General features: G+C 41.1%; 1 protein-coding gene across 2 annotated transcripts in view; it reads left to right on the forward strand.

Annotated features, from left to right (window-relative positions):
• The first annotated feature begins 378 nt into the window (after positions 1-378).
• LOC142367463 (uncharacterized) overlaps positions 379-24226 on the forward strand; it is a 28632-nt gene continuing 4784 nt past the window's right edge. The window contains exons 1-8 of one of the 2 annotated variants that reach the window (XM_075449432.1): positions 379-819; positions 8614-8675; positions 8968-8988; positions 9070-9348; positions 11006-11093; positions 11238-11464; positions 12871-13158; positions 17207-17385. In XM_075449432.1, coding sequence (XP_075305547.1) covers positions 8630-8675; positions 8968-8988; positions 9070-9348; positions 11006-11093; positions 11238-11464; positions 12871-13158; positions 17207-17385 — 1128 coding nt within the window. In that variant the 5' untranslated portion in view covers positions 379-819; positions 8614-8629. The remainder of the gene's footprint in view (positions 820-8613; positions 8676-8967; positions 8989-9069; positions 9349-11005; positions 11094-11237; positions 11465-12870; positions 13159-17206; positions 17386-24226) is intronic. The other variant, XM_075449433.1, reaches the window with a different exon arrangement.

Raw genomic sequence — 24226 nt, forward strand, 5'->3', positions numbered from 1 at the left:
AATTCGATATTAGAAATTCGCATTCAAACTCTGATGGCACAGAAGAACTTCCATAGACCCTCGTGTTCCTTGTCCAGCAACACTGTAAGTTGTGGGGTGTAGAGTTTAATAAAAAAAAAAAAAAAGCAGTTCGGCAACTGCTTGTTTCATTCATCATTACAATATTCTAAATACACTGAGTCTGTTGTCATAAATATGTCAAAGACAGTGGAAATGCCTTGTTGATGTGAGAGGTCAGAGGATACTGGGCAGACTGGTTCCAGGTGATAGGAAGATAACACCTTCACAAATATGTAAATGAATAGCTCTGAGACACGTTTTGTTGCTGATTCAGTCCACTGGAGAAGAGATCAATCAGAAGCAGCATTTCCGCTTCATTCATGGTGCAAAAACAAGAAATAAGAAGGTCAAATAGCATCTGAGCGGAACAAGCTGAGGAGGATCGTGTGGTCGGAGGAGAATCCGCCCTCACACTGATGGACCACATCTCCATCAGACTGGAGAAATCGTGCGTGTGTAATGGTGGCCCGAGGCTAAACTGCAGAGCGTCTTCTTGTGGCTCCGAGCCAGAAGCAGCATCTCTGCCGAAGCTTCCCGATCACAGCCGAACTCCAGGGGTCCACACACCCGACATCAACCGAAATCTTCAGCTGCTCCCGATCTTCCCCCACTGAGTCTGTTGTCATCGGGCTGGGGGTGGTGGGGTGGACGAGATTCATGAAATAAAGAAAAAAAAAAGAAAAAAAAAGAAAGAAGCAATTTCCACCTCTCCTGTGCCCCTCCCAGTCCACAGATTTTCGGATTCGAGGCTTGAGAAAGGTAATTACCATCATCTATTTCTGACTGTTAGAGGCATATATGTTTTTTTCAGCTTTCCGTTCAAACAGGGAGATAGTGGGTTAAATTCTGCAGTTTTCCTTGGCTGTTTATGTGAGTATTTGCCTGTGTTGAGGGGTCCCATACGGCTGATTCAGGACGTTGGAAGGAGAATCAGCAGTTATGGACATCTTCACATGAATTAAGGTAGTAACAGAAGAGAAATGGACGTTTTCCAGGCATAAAGCCCGGGGGTAAACTTTACATTTCTGCAGCAATTTGACAGAAATCCGCGCACTGCTCACACAATCCGTTATTTCACACGCTTTAAGTGGCCTCCTCCCTTTTGTATAAAAATGAAGGTAATTATTTAAATCCCGTTATTTCTGCCTCTGAAATGCATGTAAACTGATGCTGGTTTGTGGGTTTTACACAGGGGCTAACAGTATGGTGCATGTAGGACAAGCTGCGGCGTGTCATCATGTCGTGCGTCCGGGATATACCCGCCTGAGTCGGGGGGTATTTTCTGGTCCACCCCGGTGGAAACGGTTCCGCAATGCACTACGGCACACATTAAAGCTGCTGACTAAGGAGCGTGTTTGTCACTGCTGAATGAGAGAAACAATGAATGAGCGATAGTGTTTCCTACACCTCAGAGCCAAAAAAATGAACCATGACTCCAATTTATGGAAATTTGTGGGGGGAAAAACTTCAAAACCAGCTGGTTTTTGGCTCAATCTCTGGTCACTGGTGGCATCGATCAAGGAATCTGTTAAGGAATGAAACCGCATGGACAGTGAGAGCATGCTTTATGCTTTAAGCTTTAATATGATCAATACAACCTTGCATTCTTCATTCATGCTCACTCTTCCGCCATCATTTCCTCCATCTTTCATCACAAGGGGATGCCCCCAATCCGTGCCGATCGTGACACACCCTGAGCTGCACCAGCAGCTTCTCCAGGCTGGAAAGGGTGAGGAGGGGGAGGAAGATGGGGAGTGGGGATGGAGGGGGGTCCCACTTTTAAGGTGGTGGATGATATCCTCAAGTTTAAGGTTGGACTGAAACTGCAGTTCTGTGTTAAGCCACTCTTTATTTCTTTCAGGAAGTCAGGAAATAGGTGCAGAGCAGTGTTGTATAAAGTACTGAAATCTCACACTCAAGTAAAAGTATAGGTACCCCTCCAAAATATGACTGTAAGATAGTAATATGAAATATGAAAGTATCCGAAACGTCTTGTACTTAAGTATGAGAATTACTGTAAAAATAGATGTACTTAAAGGCGGGGTCTGTGATGTTTTCTGGAGCATTTTTGATCATATTGTCTGAAAACCTCCTCACGACCCCATTGCACCCACTAAATTAGAATGTTTGGGGAAAAAAATAATATTTTAGTCCATTGTAGAGGGTGTTGCAAGAGGAAATGTCTGAACAATAGAAGTAATGATGAGAGTTACTTCTATTGGATTCTGACACGCCAATCAACCGTCAGCCCCTCCCCTCACCCCTCCCCCCTGCGCATTCACAGACTCGTGACTCGTTCATGTGTTTTGAAGGCGTGGTTTCGAGGGGTGGGCTGAAGGGAGAGGCAAGGTTGTGTATTTTCAAAATTATAGCTTGCAGGAACCGTTTTTCCAGGATCTCCTACCCTACCTTTAAAGGTAGGGTAGGAGATCCTGGGTTTTGAGTCCAGCGAAGCTGCATTTTGAAAATACACCGGTCAAAAGTCCCAACCCTGTTCTTCACTTTCCCCCTGAAGGCACGCCTCTAGAGTACATGAACGCGCACGAGCACGAAGGTGCACGAGCGCCGTTCTGACAGCAAGATTGTACGTTCTAGAGGCCACTAAAACTTTTCATATTTGTGTCAAAACTTTTAATTAATTGGTTGGAATGGGGGTGTGAAGAGTATTTCAAGCAATGTGTAAAAAAATGTTCCAGAAAAAGAACCCCTACCCCACCTTTAAGTAATGTAATGAAAAGTATAAGTAAAAAGTAAACAAGGCAAATGCAGTTTGAATGACATTTTTTATATTTTGGTAAACTTTGAAGGTCAAATACACTTAAAATCTACACACAAACTAGTGCAGGCAAAGTTTAGACCAGGTTTAGACAGAAAATACAAACTTTGTGAACCTTTAAGTTTTTCTTCTTCAAGTAAGGTCAGTGCTGAAAATGAGGCGCACATTACACCATTAAGAAAAAAATGAAACAAAAGAGGCTGCTACTGTTCTTGCCATCATTTTAAACAAACTTTAAAGAAAAAAATAGGAGAAAACTGGAGCTTATCTGGCATCTGAAGAGGGAGTCCAGTTTGAAACCCCTTTTGTAAACCTTTCTAAAACATAAATAAAATAACTCAGTGCAGAAAATGCGGCCAACATCACCAAGAAAAAAAGCTGTTACAATTACTGTACTTCACAAGCTATAGGAGGTGCACACACAAGCGGCCATTATACAAAAGAAAAAAAGAACTGGGAGGGAACTGCAGCTTATCTGGCATCTGAAGAGGAAGAGGGGAGTTTCTGTAAGATAGAATTTCCACGTCTTTGGGCAGGCATAACATGCATGGGGTCAAAACACAGTTGCGTTTTTTTTCTCTCTCTCTCTCTCTTTTTTTTTGTAACGAGTAACTAAACCGAACAATGAAAATGTATTGGAGTAAAAGTATGCAATTAAGTTCGGAAATGTAGTGAAGTAAAAGGGAAAGTTGTCAAAAAAATTTAAACTCGAGGAAAGTACAAAGTATTCCAAAATATACTTAAGTACAGTAGTGAAGTATTTTTACTTCGTTACTATACAACACTGGTGCAGTGATTGGTTTAAACATGAGCAAACATGAATGTAAATACAGTAAATAAGGAAAAAAGCAGAGTTTGTTCAGTTCTGAGCAGCTTTAAAGTGAATATCTGCTCTGAGCTCCTTTCTCCTCCAACACAGCCTGAACCCTCTCAGACGAGCGTTCTGTCCTTTCTTTAAGGAGTCTTCAGGAATAGTTCTCCAGGCTTCTTGAAGGACATCCCAAAGCTCTTCTTTGGATGTGGGCTGCCTTTTGTTCCGTTCTCTGCCAACATGATCCCACACTGCTTCAGTAATGTTGAGCTCCGGGCTCTGGGGAGGATTCATCCCTCCATCAGACCTGCTGCCACTGATTTTCAGCCCACTTCTTGTGTCCTTTGGCACAGCTCAGCCTTTTCTCCCTGTTTCCCTTCCTTAAGAACGGCTTCTTGACAGCCACCCTTCCATGGAGCCCATTTCTGATGAGGCTTGGGCCAACAGCAGATGGATCAGCTGAAGGTCCAGATGCATCTCTCAGCTCCTGTGTCAGGTCTTTGCTGGATTTTTTCCTCTTTCTTAAGGACGTCACTTTCAGATCCTGTTCATCTGCTGTAGATAGTTCTTTAGGCCTGACACTTCTTCTTCTGTCCTCCACAGTTTCCTCAAATGTTTCAAGGACACACTGCACACCATGCTGAGATATGCCAAGTTTTCAGCTAACAGCTCTTTGGGAATCACCTTGTTGCTGCAGAAATCCTGTTTTCTGTCTGTCAGACTGTGTTATCTTTGCTGTTTTTCACAGATGCAGCTAAAGAAATGGGAACAAATGATGCGTCTCTGTGACAGGCTGCTGGGAACAAAGTGCCCGAAGATCCAATTTAAAATGGCTTCTTTGCTGAGTGGTCTGTTATGTGTCGACATGGTTCATCCTTTAAGTGAAAAAGTGAGTGAATAAGCAGAAAATGTCCAAAGAAAAACTTTGAAGGACCTTCAGGAAGCTGGAGAACTGTTGCTCATGCTGCTGCTTGGAAAAGAAATAGAAAGAAATGACTCTGTATTTTCTGCACGGTACTGTTCATTAATTGATTTTCATGCTGAAATTGATAGATGGATGAACTGGAGAACGCTTGCCAGACCTTTGCAATGTCAATTTGAACATTAAAACAATAACGCTGTAAAATGAGGCGACTGAGATTAGCAGCAGTGATGGAGAGCACTTAAAGAGAGCAGCTATGACGTAATACACGTGACTGTGGAGGATAATTAATAATAGGAAAGTGTTAGCCCGGCTTATCAGCAAAGCAATGTGTCAGACTGACTGACCCGAGAAGACTCAGAGGGGTAATTGAGTGGAGAGAACATAGGCAGTAAAGGGAGTTTTTCAGCAGAAGACACAGACAGAAAAGCAGAGACAGGAAGAAGCAGAATGATGAGAAAGCTGATAGTGTAACCAGAGGAGGATTAAGGCATGATGCCTCCATTCTGCTCATTGGGTGGGAGAGGAGAGACGGAGGAGAAAAGGCTCCTAAATCCGTCAGTCACGATGGACCAATGAGAGAAAGATGAGAGAAAGCTGTGACCTCGTCGTGTCACACTCAGCAGTGCATGCTTTGCTCTGAGCAGGCCGGTTGATCTAAATGGTCATAACAGGAGCAATGACCCTGTTTGGAATCAGTTTTAAGATGGACATCACGCCTTCGGATGAAGGACGGTGGTTACACACGAGTCACCTCAGCTTTCATCCTGCGGTGACACGGCAAGTGTTTTAAAACGTGTCTGCAACCGCACATTTAATGTTTCTGACATCAGAGAGAATCCGAGACGACGAATCAAATAAAAAATCATGGGGTTGCGTGGGTCCTTGTTCCCGGATGTCACCTTTTCATCCCTTGACTTGGCCCTCTCGCAGTGCTTTGTGCAGTTTTCGTAGAGTTTCGTGCTTCTCGTGTGACAGTCTGAAAAGTTCACGTTGATGTGAGCATTTACATAATCATCAGCAGTACAGACGTACGCATAGTTCTCTCTGTCTTACGAATCAAACCTGGGATTTATGTCCATTCAGCTCCGCAGCGTGAGCACTCACTCCAGTAATAAGCTAATGGCGCTGTAGAACATGAACGAGATATAATTCAAACCTGCTTCACGGGGAAGAAATTAGCAGAATAAAATGTGATTACTGTGTTCCATTTAAGAGCCTCTTTGAACAATGTTCCGGCGTCAGATGATTTAGTGTGAAGCAGCGAGGCTTTTTCTGTTTTTTCCTCTCTTAAGAGCTCTCTAATCCCTTATCTGAGAAAGCAGGCAGAACTTTTCAGTACTTCAGTACTTTATTTTCTAAGCTGGTGTAGAGCTCTGAAACTTTAATCAGCAGCTCTTTGGGACACATATCCATCTTTTTTGTGCTGTTTGGGTCCATTTAGCAGGTTGGTGAATATAAATGAAGCATGTTTAGCTCACTACTTTTCAGCTTCTTCTATCTACTGATACAGTTGTCAAAAAGAAACTACACCCCTCTGTCAATTCTACGTCTGGACATAAAATGAAAAAAAATAAAAATCGGTTCTCATCAGGCCTTAAAATGAGGTAAAAACAACCTCAGATGAACAACAGCACATGACTGTGTCATTATTCACTGAACAGACGGCCTCACATCTGACTCTGGAACACTTTGGTATCCAGAGGAGTTCATGGTGGACTCAATGGCTGCAAGGTGCCCAGGTCCTGTGGCTGCAGAACCAGCCCAGATCATCTGCCCTCCACCACCGTGCTTGACAGCTGGTGTGAGGTGTTTGTGCTGATATGCTGTGTTTGGTTTCCTCCAAACGTGCTGCTGTTCATCATGAGCAAACATCTCCGCTTTGGTCTGGTCTGTCCAAAGGACATTGTTCCAGAAGTCTTGTGGTTTGTTCAGATGCAGCTTTGCAAACCTGAGCTGTGCTGCCATGTTCTTTTTAGAGAGAAGAGGCTTTCTCCTGCAGCCCTTCCACACAAGCCATACCTGTTCAGTCTGTTTCTAACTGTGCTGTCATGACCTTTAACCTTTAACATGCTAACTGAGGCCCGCAGAGTCTGAGATGTAGCTCTTGGGTTTCTGACCTTGGGGTGACCTTGCTGGGACGTCCACTCCTGGGAAGATTGACAGCTGTCCTGAATGTTTTCCACTTGTGAATAATCTTTCTCTCTGTTGAATGATGGACTCCAGATAGTTTGGGAATGGCCTTATAACCCTTCCCAGATTGATGGGCAGCAGCAGCTGCTTCTCTAAGATTATTGCTGATGTCTTTCCTCCTTGGCATCGTGTTAACACACACCTGAATGCTGAAAACTGACAGAACTTCTGCTTTTATAGAGATGCTCACACTGACTGATGATCAGTCAATGAAGTGCCTTTCATTAGCAGCAGCTGGCTGCTACTTGCCCTCTTAATTCCTGTGGAAGCATTAAGGATGAACTCTTAATGAACGCTTAATCTTTTTTTTTTTTCATTTCTTATTATGACTTGAATTGTAAACCATCTTGAATAACTTTCTTTTTCACATGGCACCATGTGTTATAGTTACTCTGATAATGCACGGCAGCATTCTTTGATACACAGAGCACAAATCCTCAGAACGAGGCCCCGCGGGACCAGCTGCTGTCAACACAGTGCTGAGGTCAGGAGTGAGCGGATTGAATGTTGTCGTCCAAATGTCAGCCTCTCTGTAGAAGTAGTTACGACAGATGAGTCCTGTACTGTCTCATTTTTCTGAAGCTCCGTTTTTAAAGTTTGCAAACATTGGTCATTGATACACAGGCTCATGTCTCATGAAATCTAACTGTGGAGGGAGAAATTGTGAATCCTTCTGTCCTAGTTCAACTAAAATGCCGATGCCAGCCTTAGGCGTCTAATCTAACCAAATAAAGTGCAGATATTTTTCCTGACAGTCAACCACAGGTTGGCTGGATGCGGTTTGTCATGGCAACCAGTTCAAAAGACTCCATTTTCAGAGACTAATGGAGTTCTACTTGACTTTACAGGGTTCAGAGCTTCCAAACGTTGTGACTCTCACATTAACAACCCATCCAGATTAATTCAAATCTAGGCTAAAAACCTACTTATTTAGGATTGCTTTTAATGCCCAGTAGTATGATGACACTTTTATCTTATTTTATCTTATCCGATTTTGTTGTATTTTATTGCTTTCACTGTTCTTTTATTGTTTTTATTTCTTTTTACTTATTCTTCTCTTTATTTATTACCTGCTGTAAAGCACTTTGGTACATCGTAATGATTGTTTGTAAAGGGTTGTATAAATGAAATACATTTACATTTACATTTATATCCAGTGATGGTTAAGTATGCTTCTTCCATGCAGTAGGTATATCTCTTCATGCCTCCTGGCTCCTGTCCATCTCATTGTCCCAGAGGAGTGGTTTTACACCTAGGATTCCTCCTCCCTCACCTTTTCTCATTTCTTTTGTCCTTTTCACTGCATTTTCCCTTCTTTTTGGGTGTGTGTGGTCGCGTTTTGTGAGTGGATTTTCTTGTCTCGCAGCAGGAGATGTGCAGAGCTGCCGTTCAGCTCACCACAGAATGTCTTTGTTTTGCGCCTGCTGCACCTTCATGCCTCGAAGACGCTTTATCTATCAAGCTTGGCCAAGTTGGGTATTTTACTTTGCAGCTAGAAAACAAATGAAACTATAGATTTTCTTGCCACAGAGTCTTGGCAGCACAGTTGGAACCCGAAGAGCTAATTTGCGAAGCACTGTTTAATGTGGCACGGTGGCGCAGAGCAGTGGGGGGGCGGACCTCTCAGCTTCAGGAGCTGCACAGAGGCTGTTTTAAATTAAACACTGAACCCAATTAAGCCATACCACCTCAATGTTACGCAACTTTAATACATCTTGTCAAATAAAATGCTCCTACGGTAATATAATTATGGCAGATTTCTCTTTTGTCTTTTGCCTTTTTGAAGCCATGATGATGCTATAAAAGTCTATTTGTTGTGTAATATTGAGTGTGTGTGTTTCTTTTTTGCAGATACAGACAATTCAAGATGAAAGTACTCGGAGCTGCAGTGCTTAGCATCCTGTTCTGCACCAGTAAGCGCAAATATAATCAGTCACTTGGGATAAATGAATGTTTGAAACAGAGATTCCTGCAAAACTAAACTTGTTTCGACTTAATTATTTGCAAGAGGTCTTTAAAAAAAATGCAGGAAAGATGCCAAATCTACTGGACTTTCTCTTGTTTGCTTTCTTCCCTTTTGTTATTAAAAGCTGTTGGGGCCTATTTATAGCCGTCATTATGTGATGCATTTACATTTCAAATGCTTCCAAGTTACACTTTAGAACAAAAGAACTGATTTTCCTTCTTCTCTCTGTTCTTTCGCAGTCGTGTCAGCATCTTTGAAAGGTAAAACCGCACGTTTGTTGTTGTTGTTGTTAACGCGCGGGTAAAAACGCTGACTGAGCATTAACGGATTATTGTTTCCAGCAGTCAAAGAGGAGCACAGGACGGCCTTCTTCGGCGAGGACGTTCACATCGACATGCCGCCTTGGAACAACTTGGAGGTTGTGTTTAAACCCAGGACCAATCACTCCTACGAGGCGCCTCTCGTGCAAGCGGGCCAGGTGGTGAACACATCAAAGGCCCAGCTCATCTCTGTGGGCCACCTGGTGCTGAAGAATGTGCAGGAGGAGGACGAGGGCATGTACATCATCAGAAACACCATCAACCCCAACATGGTCAACCACCTCATCCTCATCGTCAGGGGTAAGCGCCCTGCAGCCTTCTTCTCTAAAGAGTGGGAGGACATGTTGACCTGCCGGAAAGGTGTCTCTGATCAAAGTTACAGTCGAGAACAGAAGAATAATTAAGCTTAATTCCACGAGTGGAAACGTTTTTGGTATGGGAAACAGTGTCCTGTATCATAAAAAAACATCCGCCATCTTTAACAAACTAAACCACTTGATAGTTGGTTAAATATTCAGCAAGTTCTGATGATTTTAATTAATTTAATTCAGATTTGTGAGGGAGATGCAGCTGCTCCGTATCCACCACGAGGTAAAGAACAGAGCAAAGTGCGTTCTGAGTACAATTACAATCACGAGTGAAATCAACACGTCTGTCACATTCTTTGATGTGGGTTAAACTTCACAAAGTCCTGAGCAGCGTTCAGCTGCCCCTGACAAACGGAGAAACACTTTATCTGGCAGCTGCCTGCAGATTTTATGCTGCAAGTATTGACTCAAAGAATTTCTGAACTTTGACTCAAACGAATGAAACAAAACAGGCCAAGACATGATTTCCAGGTCACTAACTCACATGAGGTTCATCCATCATGTGCCGTAAAAGGCATGTAAAATATTCAATGTTTTATTAACAATACTTTTAGATGGGTTAGATGGGTTATTTTTAACCCATGTAACATACTCTGGCTTCCAAAATGTTCCATAAACAATGTTGCAGGAAGGTTCCCCGATAAGGTTTTATGGTTCAACAGGAAAGGTTTCTGATATATAAATATACATATCTATATATATAGATATGTATATATCTATATATATATATAAATAGTTTTTAGTTACATGTTTTGGTTCCTCCAACGTTTGTCTCAAAGTCCATAATATTAGAAGCTATTCTGTCACAGAACGTCATTCAATTAAAAGTAATGTTCCATTAAAACCAGGAAAACCTTTCTGGTGAACCATACAAGCAGAACATTTCATAACCAAAAAAACAACGTCCCTGCGAGGTTCTGGGAACAAAACAAAAGACCAATTATCTTTGTATTTGAATTTGCCAGAAGAACCTGTGTTTTCTGCAGATTTTATAGAAGTTTAAAGACACATTTCCCTAAAAAAGGACGAATAAAGACAAAAAGGAGTTTTATCTTCAGCGCTGGTCCAACACTGAAGTCTGTCAGCGTGTTTGTTATGAATGTTCCCTTATTGTTTCAGCAGAAATGCTAAAATAACACCAGTTTGGAATAATTTGGAATTAAATTAATTGGATTTGATTTGATTTTGACTGTATTACAATTACAATGAATTTGATTCTAATTGGCTTGAATTGGATTGTATCTTTGAAGTGGCTTGAGATGACATTTGTCGTAATTTGGGGCTATATAAATGAAAATTGAATTAATTGAAGGTCATTCTAACCTAAAGAAAATGTCCCTTTAATGTTAGTTGAATGTTCTGAGCTTAATTGGAAGAACATGAGGCTTTGTTTTGCATCTGTAATGAGCACAGCACTGACCGTTCTGGGATTTTTGCTAATTTCCTGTAAAAATGACAAAGACTTTGTTTCAAATTCATGGTAATTTAAGACGTAAAGTTAAGGAATATTACTATTACCTATAGAACTGCCCCCACTGACTATATCGACCTGCTGTATTTACTTCTGTTCCCCTCGTGTTGATGAGCAGACTGCTCCATGGAGCAGGTGGTAAAGTACGGAGAAACCTACACCATCCATCTCAACCGTATCGAAGGTCCCATCACCCTGGAGTTCAGGTATGATCAGCAAAATGAAGCTGTGCCAAACCTGGAGCCAGAAAAAATGCGTTGCTCCACCATTATTTCAGACAGTTTACCTGTCAGAGGCAGAACCGCTGCTGCAGCATCACTGATCAGGCTGATCTGATTTCTTTGGTTAAGGCCCAGTCTGGTTAAAGTCAACCAGACGGTCGTGCAGCAGACATCCGAGCCTCCACCTGTGGTCCTGTACAACAAGACAACAGTGCTGGGAGAAGATTACGGGAGGCGCCTCAGTGTTTCGGAGAAGCGGGTGACTCTGCACTCTGTCAGGATGATGGATGAAGGGAGCTTCACTGTGCTGGACCGCGAGGGCCACACCAAGATGAAGAACTGTTTGAACGTCAGAGGTGAGGAGACGTCTGAGCTTTGCTGCCTCCTGTCAGGCTGAAGTCATTTATCAGTCTCACGTGAGCGTGGGATTCTTTCTGTTACCTGCTCCCGAGTTTAACTGAAATCATTCCAAGTGGAGTGCTTGAATAGTCTAGAGCAGTGATACTCACTATTTTTTTCACAAGAGCCACATTGGCAGAGCAAAATCAAGGGAAGAGCCACTTTTACGAAAACATACTAAAGTCCCCTTTTGCAAATATGCATTTCTACATATAAAACATCCCACAAAGAAAGAAACAACACAGCCAATACATTTTAAATTAAGACCACATTTACCTTATGGCATGAGCGGAAGCTGGCGTGCATGTCCTTGACTTTCTTCATGTTGTATTTGTAGTTTGTTGTTGTAATCATAGTGAGACATTCAGGATGAGCATGGTTTTTGTGCTGGTTTTTGCCCTTTTTTAATTAAAAACCGATCCATTGTGCCTGCATCTCGCGCTTGCTAAAAGAGCTAGCGTGCACTGCGGTCAAGTGTGACGGTGGTTTAAGCGGGCTGCGTTGCCAGGTTTAACAGAGCCCCCTTTAGGAAACACCATTAAGCCTTAATTAATACTTAATAAAAATACTTAATACTACAAAAACACAAACTTAATAAAAATACTTAATACTGTGCAGTATTTGCTGTATGTTATTTGAAAAAATTATTGTTATTGTTACCATATTGTTATAAGCTACTATGTGAGTACAGGCCGCCAATTAAAGCCTGAGGAGCCGCGTGATGAGTATCTCTGGTTTAGATGACAAACCATATTCTTGTTAGAATCTCACATAATGTATTTCCCCGCTTCCCATTTAGATGTACAACACAAATGAGATCAATTTGGAAGCTTTGGACAAACAACGTACCCATTCATTATCCACACTGACCACAGATGCAAATGCTGGTTGGATGAAAAGAGCAGAGACTGAGCATCATCATGTTTTCAACTTAGAATCAAATATTAAATTGATGGTCAGGATATGGAAAAAAATCTTGCTAAGTGTCTTTTCCCGTCCGACTGTTTTGAGTGATAAACATCATCATCACTGCCACTCTACTGTAAATACTTCGGTCATTTAGATCCACTCTAATGGTGTCCAAATGATTTGAAACACTCTAAGATTTTCTGTACCAGATTATGTTGTTGTTATTGTGACCAGCTGCCATCAGCGAGCTGTATATATGCAACAGTGAGAGAGACTGTCAGTGTAGATTCTCAGTCGTCCAGGTCATGATGATGTTAAGAGCTCAAACAAGGGCAGCTGGACCCCTTTTTCTTGATTCTGCCCCTATTCAAGTTCTTAGGAAAATGCTGAAATCAAAGGAAACTTCTGCAGTAAATATGCACATTTGTTTATGTTTGTCCCTTTGGTCCTCCAGATCACCAGAGTTTCCTGCAGCTCTCCTATGGAGAAAACCTGAGGATGAAACTCTACCAGCGGTACTCCAACGTCAACATCCTCTACAGGCCCAAATCAGACAACCAGGACAGAGTTATTGTGGAGCAGGGGGTTCTGGTGACGCCTCTGGACCCTCAGTTGGAGGGCAGGCTGACTGTGCAGGGTTCAGAGCTCATCATGAAGAAGCTCCATGCATCGGACTCGGGTGTCTTCAAAGTGACAGACCTGGCTGGGTTTCCTGTGGCTCATGTCTACATCAGCGTTGAAGGTTAGAAAAAAGATTGATGTAAAAATATAGCAAACCCTCTTAGCTTTTTATAGACACCTTACCTGAGGCTGCAGTGGCTTCCATGTCGTGTCCACAGGCTACGATAACCAACACGAGTCTGCACCGTCACTGCCATGTATACACTGAGCCAGCTGGAACAATGGGAACAATGCATTCATTGTGGCAGCAATGAGTCAGGAGGACATATCAGACAAAGAAATGTAACAGTTCTGCGGACTGTGTGGAGACAGTTTTGGAGATCATACCTCTAGAGGAAGCTGTAAAACATGAATTTTTAATGATACTGTTTTCATTTGGACTAGAATATAGTAAGGCGTCAGGCTGTGATCTGATGGTCTCTTCCAACGAACTAGTGAAAGCAGTGGCGGCTGCTGACTTTTAAAACAGGGGAAGCCCATATTACGTTCAGGGTTGTAGTGGCTCGTGTCATCCCAAAGCAGAAGATAGCAAAGTTAAAAATAATTAGTTATAACATAGCTGTGTCTAGTATGACAAGTATGCCCAGCAAATACACAGAAAGAAGGTATAGACTTTGAAAATTCACACAGCAAGGCCAAAATCAAGTATGATCGAATCTAAGGCCTGTAAATGGCTGGATCTGTGGCTGGATCAGAATCTGTGGAGCATTTTTCCCTGTCATAATGAATACTTAGAGTTTGATGGTGGTGGTAAGTATTCTTAAAAAAGGTAACATTTGTGAATGGGCAGCATGAATTCTGGAAAGAAACAACTAAAAGTAGCTAGCTAACACGACAAACAAATGCACAACAGGAATATGATTGACAAAACTTCTAAACAACAAGGATGTGTTTCTTATTTACAGTGTAATATTTACAAAAGTGTATGTGTGTGAGGATGGAAATGGAAACGATGGGAAATGAGTGAAAGTCCGACAGCACTTTCACAGACAACCAGTCTCTTTCGTATCCGCTTTGGGACTGAAGTTCCAGCGTGCTTCTCCCCGCTTAAAAATTCGGCTGCCACAAGATCTCTCATGATGGACAAACACTAACTCCAATCATCACGACACAGCCCCTCATATTGACACGCCCACATCTAATCTACCCCCAGAGACACCGGGCTGCCTTGGAAGTGATGAGTTTTTGTCGATTTAGCCAATGATGACCTAGATTTGTAGAAAAAAACTTGACTCTCCCGCCCCCTCCTCGAAGCCGGGCGTCCCTCGGCTCAGAAGCCTGGCTGTTAGTGGCGGCTTCATAACACGATTTCCTCAGTGAACGGCGGCGATTTCAGAACAAATCACTTCATTAAGCTACAGGACAACATGTTGTAGTTATGAAAGTAAATGCAGTATTGGGCATATCTTGTGTTTTGTGAATAACTGTTTTATCGTCAATTTAACATTGAAGATGTAGCAATTTCGCCAGAGAATGGGAGAGGCTGCCCGGCTTCCCGTGTTGTCTCTGAATAGCCGCGGCTGAGTGAAAGCATGAGAAGGGATAAATGAACATTATGCTGTACTTTGCTCTCATAATGCATTTCTTTGACATATCTCAAATTGTAAAATAATTACCAGTTTCCCTTTGAACAAGAATATGTAAAGAGCATCTTAAAATCATTAGTGAGTCAATGTAAAGCAACTTAGAACCATTAACACCTGGCATTCATATCCATCTTGGGTGATATGATTAGAATTGGTTTGCTCTAAGTGTATCACTTCACACCTGGAATAAAAAAAATTGCATCTTCACATGCATCTTGAATGAGAATTTACGACTGCATGCCACTCTAAGTGAAATTAAACTAATTAAACCTGAATTTGTGACACCAGAACTACCAGTAGCGATTGGCCAATAGAGGGCGCCAGGGCGCCGCCCTCCCAACAGAAAGCATCATTCATAAGATTTTCACAAAAATGTCAAAATTTAAAATTTTTGTGTTTAAAATATTAACATACCCAATTGCATGTGTAAAATATAATTAAAAAAAAGTACAAACTATTGTGTAAAATCTGTTTTTCCTGTCAAATTCAGCATAGAGGACGCTGGGTTTTGTAGCAGATTAGCCAATAGCATAATCACATTGTCAAACGTAAAATACAAATTTATCCAATCAGCGCTGTCAAAAGAATTCAACGAAGGGCGACAATTTTATCGCCCCAAACCGGCAGTTGGACTCTCAACAGGCGCCATTTTTCTACAAGCAAAATGTCAACCCTGATAAGACCGAGTCCTCACTCCGTAAGTTCTCTCCTTCGAGACCCATTTGGCCCCCTCCCCCCCTTTCTGTCTTCTCAAACCCCAGCTGGTCGAGGCGGATGGCCACCCTTCCTGAGTGTGGTTCTGCCAGAGGTTTCTTCCTGTTAAAAGGGAGTCGTTTCTCTCCACAGTCGCCTCAGGCACGCTCAGGCCGGGAGATTGGACCGAAAAACAAAACGTTTTCAGTGCAATCTGTTGGTTTTCTTAGCTAGGAAATTGTTTTTGAATTAGCTCTATATGAACAAATTGGATTATTTTATGAATTATGATTATTATTAACTAATTGAATTCTAATTGGCTTGAATTGGACTTACTATCTAAGTGCCTTGAGATGACATTTGTTGTATTTGGCGCTATATAAATAAAAATGAATTGAATTGAATTGAAATTTGAGAGGAGAACTTTAATGGAGAAGCTTCGGGTATAAGAGTTGGGCCCGGCTATCAAACAAGGGAAAGCGGTACGTGAGAGGCTTCTCTCCTAACTGCTACACCAGAAAGGCTCGGCTAGCTGGATGCAGCCATGCTAACGCTTTATTTTGTTTTCCGCGTATGCTTTTTAAAACGACTGGGACAGATCCTTTAAGGACAGTGTACGGGATTAAGGGATATGAAAAGAGATGGGGACTCAAGTCGACTCGAGTTGCTGTTTTGATGACTTGTGACTTGACTTGACAAAAAATAAAAGACTTGAGACTCGAGTCGGACTTGGAAGTTAAAGACTCGGAACTTGACTTGACTTGAGACACGACGACTTGAATGACTTGAGTGTTAAGCATCTAGCATAACTTCGAACTTTGTTCGTCATTTGAAGATCCATCCACCAGTAACTGCTTGTCAAATTAGCTAATATTATCCTGTTAGCCTAGTCGGTAGTTAGCTAACGTTAGCTTGATATGATACGGGGTGGACAGGTTGGACCACCATGATGTTTACTGACAGTTACTTATATCTTGTCTTTTCACTTTATTAAGATCAGATTCTGCAGGTCAAATTGCAGTAATAAGGTGACTTGACTTTGACTTGACTTGACCTGTTACAGGACTTGACTTGACCAAGAAAAAATTACTAGGGACTTACTTGAGACTAGCACATGTGTGACTTGGTCCCATCTCTTGATATGAAACATATTTCTGAGAAAATAAAGAAACTCAAGAACGCCAGATAACTACGCAAAGTTAGCCATATTAGGACCGCAGGAAACATCGACTCGACTGTATTTTGTCCGCGGTGAGGAATTATATTCAGGAAGAAGTGAAGAACGCCAATTTTGTAGTTATCAAGCAGACGAGACGACGGACATTTCCACCAGTGTTATAGTGTGTTATTTCATGATGGAAAAAAGTAACCTTTTAAATGGAAATATCTTACTTTACTTTTTTGCATTAACTCATTTTAAAACGTTTGACAATCACTGGATGTTGCACAGCCCCCACAAAATAAATAAATATATATATATATATATATATATATATATATATATATATATATATATATATATATATATATATATATATATATATATATATCTACCAGCTGCAACTGAGAACTACCTAAAAAAAAACCCTTGGTTTATTTCTGTTTAATACTTTAAAGTGTGATGTAAATGCCAACAGTCACTTACATGATAGAAAATGTGAGATTGGCATGTTTAAACTGATGACCATTTATTTAGATATTCAAGCATTAAGGTACTGAGGCAGAAGAAAGACGATAACTTCTGTGCACAGTCCCAGTTAGAGCAAAACATTTCTGTAGACACAGGAGACTCATTAGTTTTTCTTTCCTGTCCTCATCTGTGTATTTCAGGGTACAAGCTGCCCCCCCTGACTGTGGCCATCCTGTCCCTGCTGGGCCTGATCGCCTTCATGCTGCTGCTCTGCTTCGCATCCTGTCTCTATAAAGAACATAGAAGGAACGAGAAGAACAAGAAGCTGGAGATCCTTGCTCAGCAGGCCGGCAAGGGAGACGGCGAGGCTTTCAGACAGGTAACACCCAGCTTGTGTGCTTCTATCTTTCTTCATTTTTCTGCAGCAGGAACAGGACTCTGTTGTGGTGAATTAGCAGAAGTTGTTCGGTTGTAAAAGGGAGATGCGTTACAGTTTGATGGGACTGAAATGTAGAGAAGGGTTCTGCTCCCGCTGTGGGAGTCACGATGGTCATGTGGCCAACTTCCTGCCCTACAGAGCTGGACCTGATGAGCATGTTCTCAGCCAAATTTAACACGGTGCCAAGGCTGAAGAGCCCTCAGACAGACATTATTTCCAGTTCTGCTCTCCACCTTTTTACTCCGTTCACTCCTGACTGTTGCACAGTAATTAGTGGAATTACTGTTGCTGATATAAACATTTTGACTCATCCCTTCAGATACAGCGTGACTCACATTGAGCAGGCAATTAAATGTCTATAAATGAATGCAACTGTCCATGAACTCCATTAGTTTATGCTATATTACAGTGAAGTTTATGTTTAGTAATAGAGGAGGCAGGTAGGGTATGTTGGAGACTTAAATCGAGGTTTTAAGCGAGGAAGTGTTCAGCGACAGGAGGCAACATTTCCAAGATGAAAACATGTCATGTTTTTCATTCTTAATGAAGTACAAGCACAGGTTGTGATCTCAGACCACTCAGCAGGGCAGTTCAGACAATGGGGGGGAATAATTATTGCACCAGCTCACAGGAAGAAAGTACCAACTGAGGAATTAAAATGCATTTTATTCATTTTTGAATGAATGAATTGTTGGTTTAATCAGTTGCATATGCTTGATTGCATTATTGTGCCTTTGATTATTTAGAGTAAGCATTTAAAAAGAAATCACCTACGAAAAGCAGGCCATGTTTGTCATTCTTATGATATTAATTTTAGTAAATTGAATTATTTTCACCCTCCTTGTCCACCTGCGCTGATTAACTGACTGATTTGGAGTTTTAGAATAATTGACAGCTGACCCCGATCATTCCCGACGAGGCCACTGAATCTCTGGATCAACTAAAACTACATTACAAACAGACTCGCCGTAGAACACGCCGAGAAAAAGAAATTGATTTCTCTGCTTTGGGCTGGGAGATCAATACCAACACAAGAATTTATGAGGAATATGTCCGGATCACTTCTGTGAGCCGTTAATAAAAAGAGAGCCTCAGGTGTTGAATATATGAATAAATCAGTTTTCTTGTCACCAAAACTGCATTTTGATCTAATTACTAAAAGGTGGGAGTGATTCACTAAAACGTATCATTAAATTCTGAATGTTAAGCTGCTTGACGTAGCGGTTCGTCCTCGTTCATCAAACAGCCTCCCACCAAATGATCCTTGAAAGTGATTGAATCTGCAGAACGATTAAAAACTCACTGCTGACAGATGCTTCACTCATCAGAAACAACGACCACGGAGACTGATTGCTTTGCAGGGACTATTAGATTACACCAAGTGTTTGCAATACTTATGTGTCACATTACGAATTTAGATTATTTATGTCCCACTTGAGATCGTTTCTGAGACCCTCTGCGTTCTCGTTCAGTAAATCCAACATATTATGTTACATTTAGCTTGTTAGTTTATCTGCTGTGTGTGTTGTTTGTCATCCTAAAGTTATATTTTAGACCGAAGCGTTTGTCAGGATGTAGTGATGCTGTTACAGGTGCTGTTGTCATCTTAAGTTTACGACCTTTTATTGGTAAGGAGCTTTATTACGACGTACAGAATAGAGCTTTTAGGATTACCGATGAGGGCTTCGACAAATGTAGGTTTTAAACTAGTTAAAAATGTAGCTTTCCGTGTCTGTCCATCATGTCCTTCAGGGTGTGTTTGATTTGTTTGTATAATGATATGATATATAGGAATCTGACTTGATAAATGTGTTGAATACGTCTGTGGAAAAGAGGCCTTGGTGCACACAGCTGGATGTTTCTGATGTCTTGGCCCAGCTAACGCTGTTGCATGTGCATTGCGTCTCTTCTTCTAAGGAGCCTCAAACGGAGCCTCTTCTTGGTGAGAGAACTGTGTTCTTCTGACCTCCTTTTTTCCTGCTTTTCCTCCTTCATTTTGGTGTTTAAGAAGTTGTGCTGCTTTTGTGGCAAATAAGCTCCTTGATCAACTTGCTTTTGTGTGACAAGAATTGGACAAAGTGTGTGCTCGGTATCTTTCAGATGCCACGAAGACGCCGAGCACTTAATGAATCCTGCACACAAGAGAAACTGCAACTATCGGCCGTAATGAACAAGTAGAAGTTGATCGAAGACCTAATTTGACAAAAAGTCAATGAATTACTGGAAGTAGATCTGGCACCACGACTTGGAACAAACTGTCCCTGGAATCCTCACAGACCTGTCAGGATTCATATGACTGAGCTGCGTGCAGGCATCATCTTTAATTCACATTAGAAGTTAATAATGTGGCATGGAATTAAAGACGGCAGTGAGGGAGCTCGTGGCCTTCTGCATAAAAGAGTTAAAACATGTAAAAAAAAAAAAGCCTTTAAAAGAAACTGTTTTGGTGCCAGTTTGCTTTCTTATATAAGGAGATCAGTATCTGTGTTCGAGCAGAGATAAGTGTGGCCATGTTGTGTCTAATTCTGCTTAGACAAGCTTGGTCAGACATGAGCGCTGTCTCTGAGGATGTTGGGTACAGTTTCCACTCCGGTCGGGGTGCAAATGGCAAAAAAATGTGCATTTTAACAGTTATTTAACCAATTTGTTCCTCCCAGTAGTATAGCTTTCTTTAAACAAGTTAAATATTTCAGTTGAAGGTTTATTTCTGTTTAAATCCAGCTTTAATATTAAGGTGCCCCTTTAGTATTTTGGATGTTTGAACTTCAGTCTGCAGAATTGTGCTAAATGGTAAGAGTTTGATGTTCAAATTAATCTCCAAATGTTTATGTTTGTGCATTTGGCACACGCTTTTATCCAAAGCGACTTTCGCTCATATCCCAGGTAGGCAGGTATCATAAGGTGGTCTTGCCTGAGGACCCCTACTGGAAGTAGTACCTTTCATGCAGGGATTGAGATCAATCTGCAACGTAATGACCAGGCTTCATAACCTCTGGGTTTCACTGAGGCTCCATTCCTCTGTGTTTTAAGTTTTTAGAGGTAAAAACTATCGCTTACTTATACAGCTGCTCTATTCATTAACAGATGGGGACTGTGAATTTCCAGGTTCTGATGGGAAAACATCGACAAGAAGTCGGATTTCTTAGTAGGAATAAAAAACACCAGGCAGAGAACTTGATGTGTATTTCACTGAATTAGATATTTTCAGACCTAGATAGACTCAAATAAAAGATTCGTAGACCCAAATATGTGCTCTCAAATGCAGGAAAAGGGCTTTTATTTTTTTTAATAACATGTCTCCTTTCTTTGTGACATCGCAGCTAATTTAGAAGCCAAACCCCATTTTTATAAACAGACCACTTCAATAACTATGATGTGGAAACCTGAAGCTTAAATGGTGCATAAATGGATGTTCTGGAGGATATGTGTTGTTTCCAGTATTCATTTTGTTTTAAGGTGGAAAATATCTGCGCATTCATAAACTAGAGATTCTTCTGTGAAACAAAAATGGAATATTTTGATCATTCCCAAGGAGATATATTTATATATTTCTAAATAAGCATCAAACTCGTACTATTTATCTGCAAACTGCATACACGTCCGGAGGGGACCTTTAGCCTTAAGAGTGAATGACCATCTGAGACGCTTCCCATCACAAAAGTCGACTTTTTCTCACTAGAATAAGATGTTTGTTCCCTCTGCTGCTGATTTAAAAACTCTCATAAACAGTGTGGTTGTGACAGCTGCCAACATTAAAGCTTCTCAGCCAGAACAAACATACCGTTCGGTTGATTTATCCCACACAGGCGCATATTTCTCCCCTTCACATTTATTTCATCATGAGGTGATTACCCGATGTGTATTTGTGGATGTCGGTGCTGGTTTTTGTCGTGTTTTCAATCATTTTGTTGTGGATTTATAGAAGGTCAGAAAATCTGTGGGTGTGTTTTTTGTGTCTGTGTTTGTCTGCATTCAGTGCTGTGCTCATATATGGTCGAGTGGTGCTGAATAATGCAGAAATATGATGTGAGATACTCGTCTGTAAATGCTGCTTTATTATTCCCTCCCAACTATCACTAGTCAGGAAAAATTGGACAGTTCTTCATCTTAATGTCCACGTTTATAGATGAGCTCTTCTGTTTCCGTGTTGTTTTGGTGCTACATGAACAGCTTTCTTTTCAAGTCAATATCAGCTGATATCAGTGTCTCACTCTATAAAGATATAATGGCTGACCGCTGATACCAAAATGAGAGAAATTTAAATAAACTTAGTCTCGAATGAGTTTATTCTTGTTCTGCTCGGCAAACCTTGTAGATATTCACAAATCTTAATTTAAGGATCTCTTAATGTATTTAATGGTTAAATGATAGTGTTTCCAACCCCAAATATCCAACACTTTAATCAGTAATGTGCTTTATTTGAGTTATTTTTATTTATTACGGTAGTTTTTCAGTCCACTGTTACCATACTATTTATAGGCCTGATTTATACTTTTTACATATTTAGACTCTATTTTTATCCAGTTAATGAAAGAATAAGACTAAAATAACATGTCATAGTAAAATATTTTCTTGACTACTGATTATGGGGAAACGCTAAAGCAGCAGGTCCTCGTGTCCTCATCGTACGTGTCTGTGTGTTTGTGTATTCTGGTGTTTTTAAGTCTTTTTACAGAGATGCACTGTATTTGTGTGCAGGTGCTTTGATTTCTCGTGCTGTTTGGGAGCCTAACGTGTGTTTTGTATTGACGGTGGAGGTTGAGATGACGGCAGCTGCCGCAGTCGCTCTCACTCGTTATGGATTTTTCTCACAGATCTTAGAGAACCGGCAGCTCGTGTGAGAGGATGTTGGCCGTGTGTCAGGACCTTAACCGGGACACGGGCATGAAACTCGGATCAATCGTAACCCTCCACTTGACTCCGTGTCCAATCCAGTCTCATTATGAACCGTTTCATAGCTCCAGTGCTGCCAGAATGGACTTTTCTGCCTAAAACATCAGATTCTTGCATTATCTGTTACGTAGTTAGTTACCCAACACATCTATAGGTGACAAAAGTATGTGAACCTTTGCTTTCAGTTGCTGCTGATCAGTCTGAATTTGGAGCAATTTCATCACATTTGTTTGTGCAGAGCTCCTCAGATTGGCTGATTACCTCATATTCCTGAACATTTCTATTGAACCTGCTTAGTCCTGAGACATCAACGTTCCTCTTCTTTAACCATTCTTTGGTAGAGTGACTTGAGTGCTAAAACTTTCTGTTCTGTCCTCATCTCCTCCTGTTTGCCCTTGATCAAAATCCTTCATATAATTCAGACTTAATCGTTCCATCGATGACTGGAAGCATACCAGATACAGCAGAGAAGCAGGAAGGTTAAGTGCTGCAGAGCTTTTTAATGCAAATCATGGCTGCTCGCTGTGGACTGGTGAACATTAACACTAAGCAGTGTGATGGAGGCCTCCAGGTGCTCTGAAGTTACCTCGGCTTCTACGAGACCTCACGGGCTGTAACAGACCTGCTGTTCGAGGGATTCTTTTATGGCCGACTCCTCGACTGTGGATCGGTGGAGTCGAGTCTTTTTATTTTATTTTTAGCCTTTCATATCCAATGAGCTTCAACACCGTTTTTTTCTGAGAGGATATAGTTCCTTGTTCATTGACACCTCATTGTCATTTCATTGAATCTAATTTCACTTTCAAATCAGATGCTAATCTCAAAGGTTCACACTCTGTTGTCACTCACAGGTCAGTAATGTAATAACGAGATAAAGAGGTTGTCATGATCTGTGAGTTTTTATTTATAGATTTTTCTTATGTTCTGGTTTTCCTTTTTGATCTTCAGTTAGTTACCCTACATCCTGTTTTATTTTGGAGAGTACTTGTTGGTTATTTAACTTCCTTTCTGTTGCTGGTCAGCTCTCACCTGTGGGCAGTCTCCTCATCACTCCCTCTGTTAAATCCTCCTGGTTTTCCTTTTCTTCTCACCAAATCATCGTAGTAATCCTTTGTTTCCCCTCAAGTCTTCTGTGGTCGGTACGTCAGCCGTTTCTTTGTTTTTGGACCTTCAGTTTATGGTTTTCTCGAGCTTCAGTTTGATTTTGTCATGTTACCGCCTGTCTAAGCCTGCTCTCCAGCACTTGTCCTGTATTTCAGGATTTTCCACCTATTTTCACCTTCAGCTCGAACAGGAGTTATGACAGAAATATATTATTTTTGTATAATTTTTAGTTATTAGGCTAGTCTTCTATATCGACTTTTGGGGGGGGACTACTGTTTTCATGTAACAAAAGGCATGTTTTTGTCCATGTTACCCTACATTTTTGCCATGTAATTATCAACTTGCCTCCTCCTTCATGGACAGAAAAACGTCACCAGCGTCAGGAAGTCGAACGTAGGGAGGATTTAAGTGATGTAGGATTATTATCCAGTAGACAGTCATTCGGTGGCTCCGTGTTATTAGATTTAGCTTCGTTTTCAGCTCCTTCGATGCCCCGTTGTTACTTAAAGTTCTCTTTAATCTTAAATGTATACATTTCTTTAGAAATGCTGTCTTTTTCAGTCTCGTTTTGGTTCAATTAAGCTTTAAAAATGTTTCAACACATAGACATTTACAATTCTCTGACATTATTATCTAACAATTTTACAGTCTTCACTGGTAAATTACTACGTTTTCCATTTTAGACCAGTGCAGTTATTACAGTTTCTCAGGCTTTTGACTCTTTGTAATCACAATTGGTCTCACTTTTCGCTTCTGTTTTAAGACACATTTCCTGCTATTAATG

The sequence above is a fragment of the Odontesthes bonariensis genome, chromosome 18 (genome assembly GCF_027942865.1).
Source record: "Odontesthes bonariensis isolate fOdoBon6 chromosome 18, fOdoBon6.hap1, whole genome shotgun sequence".
Classification (NCBI taxonomy): Eukaryota; Metazoa; Chordata; class Actinopteri; order Atheriniformes; family Atherinopsidae; genus Odontesthes; species Odontesthes bonariensis.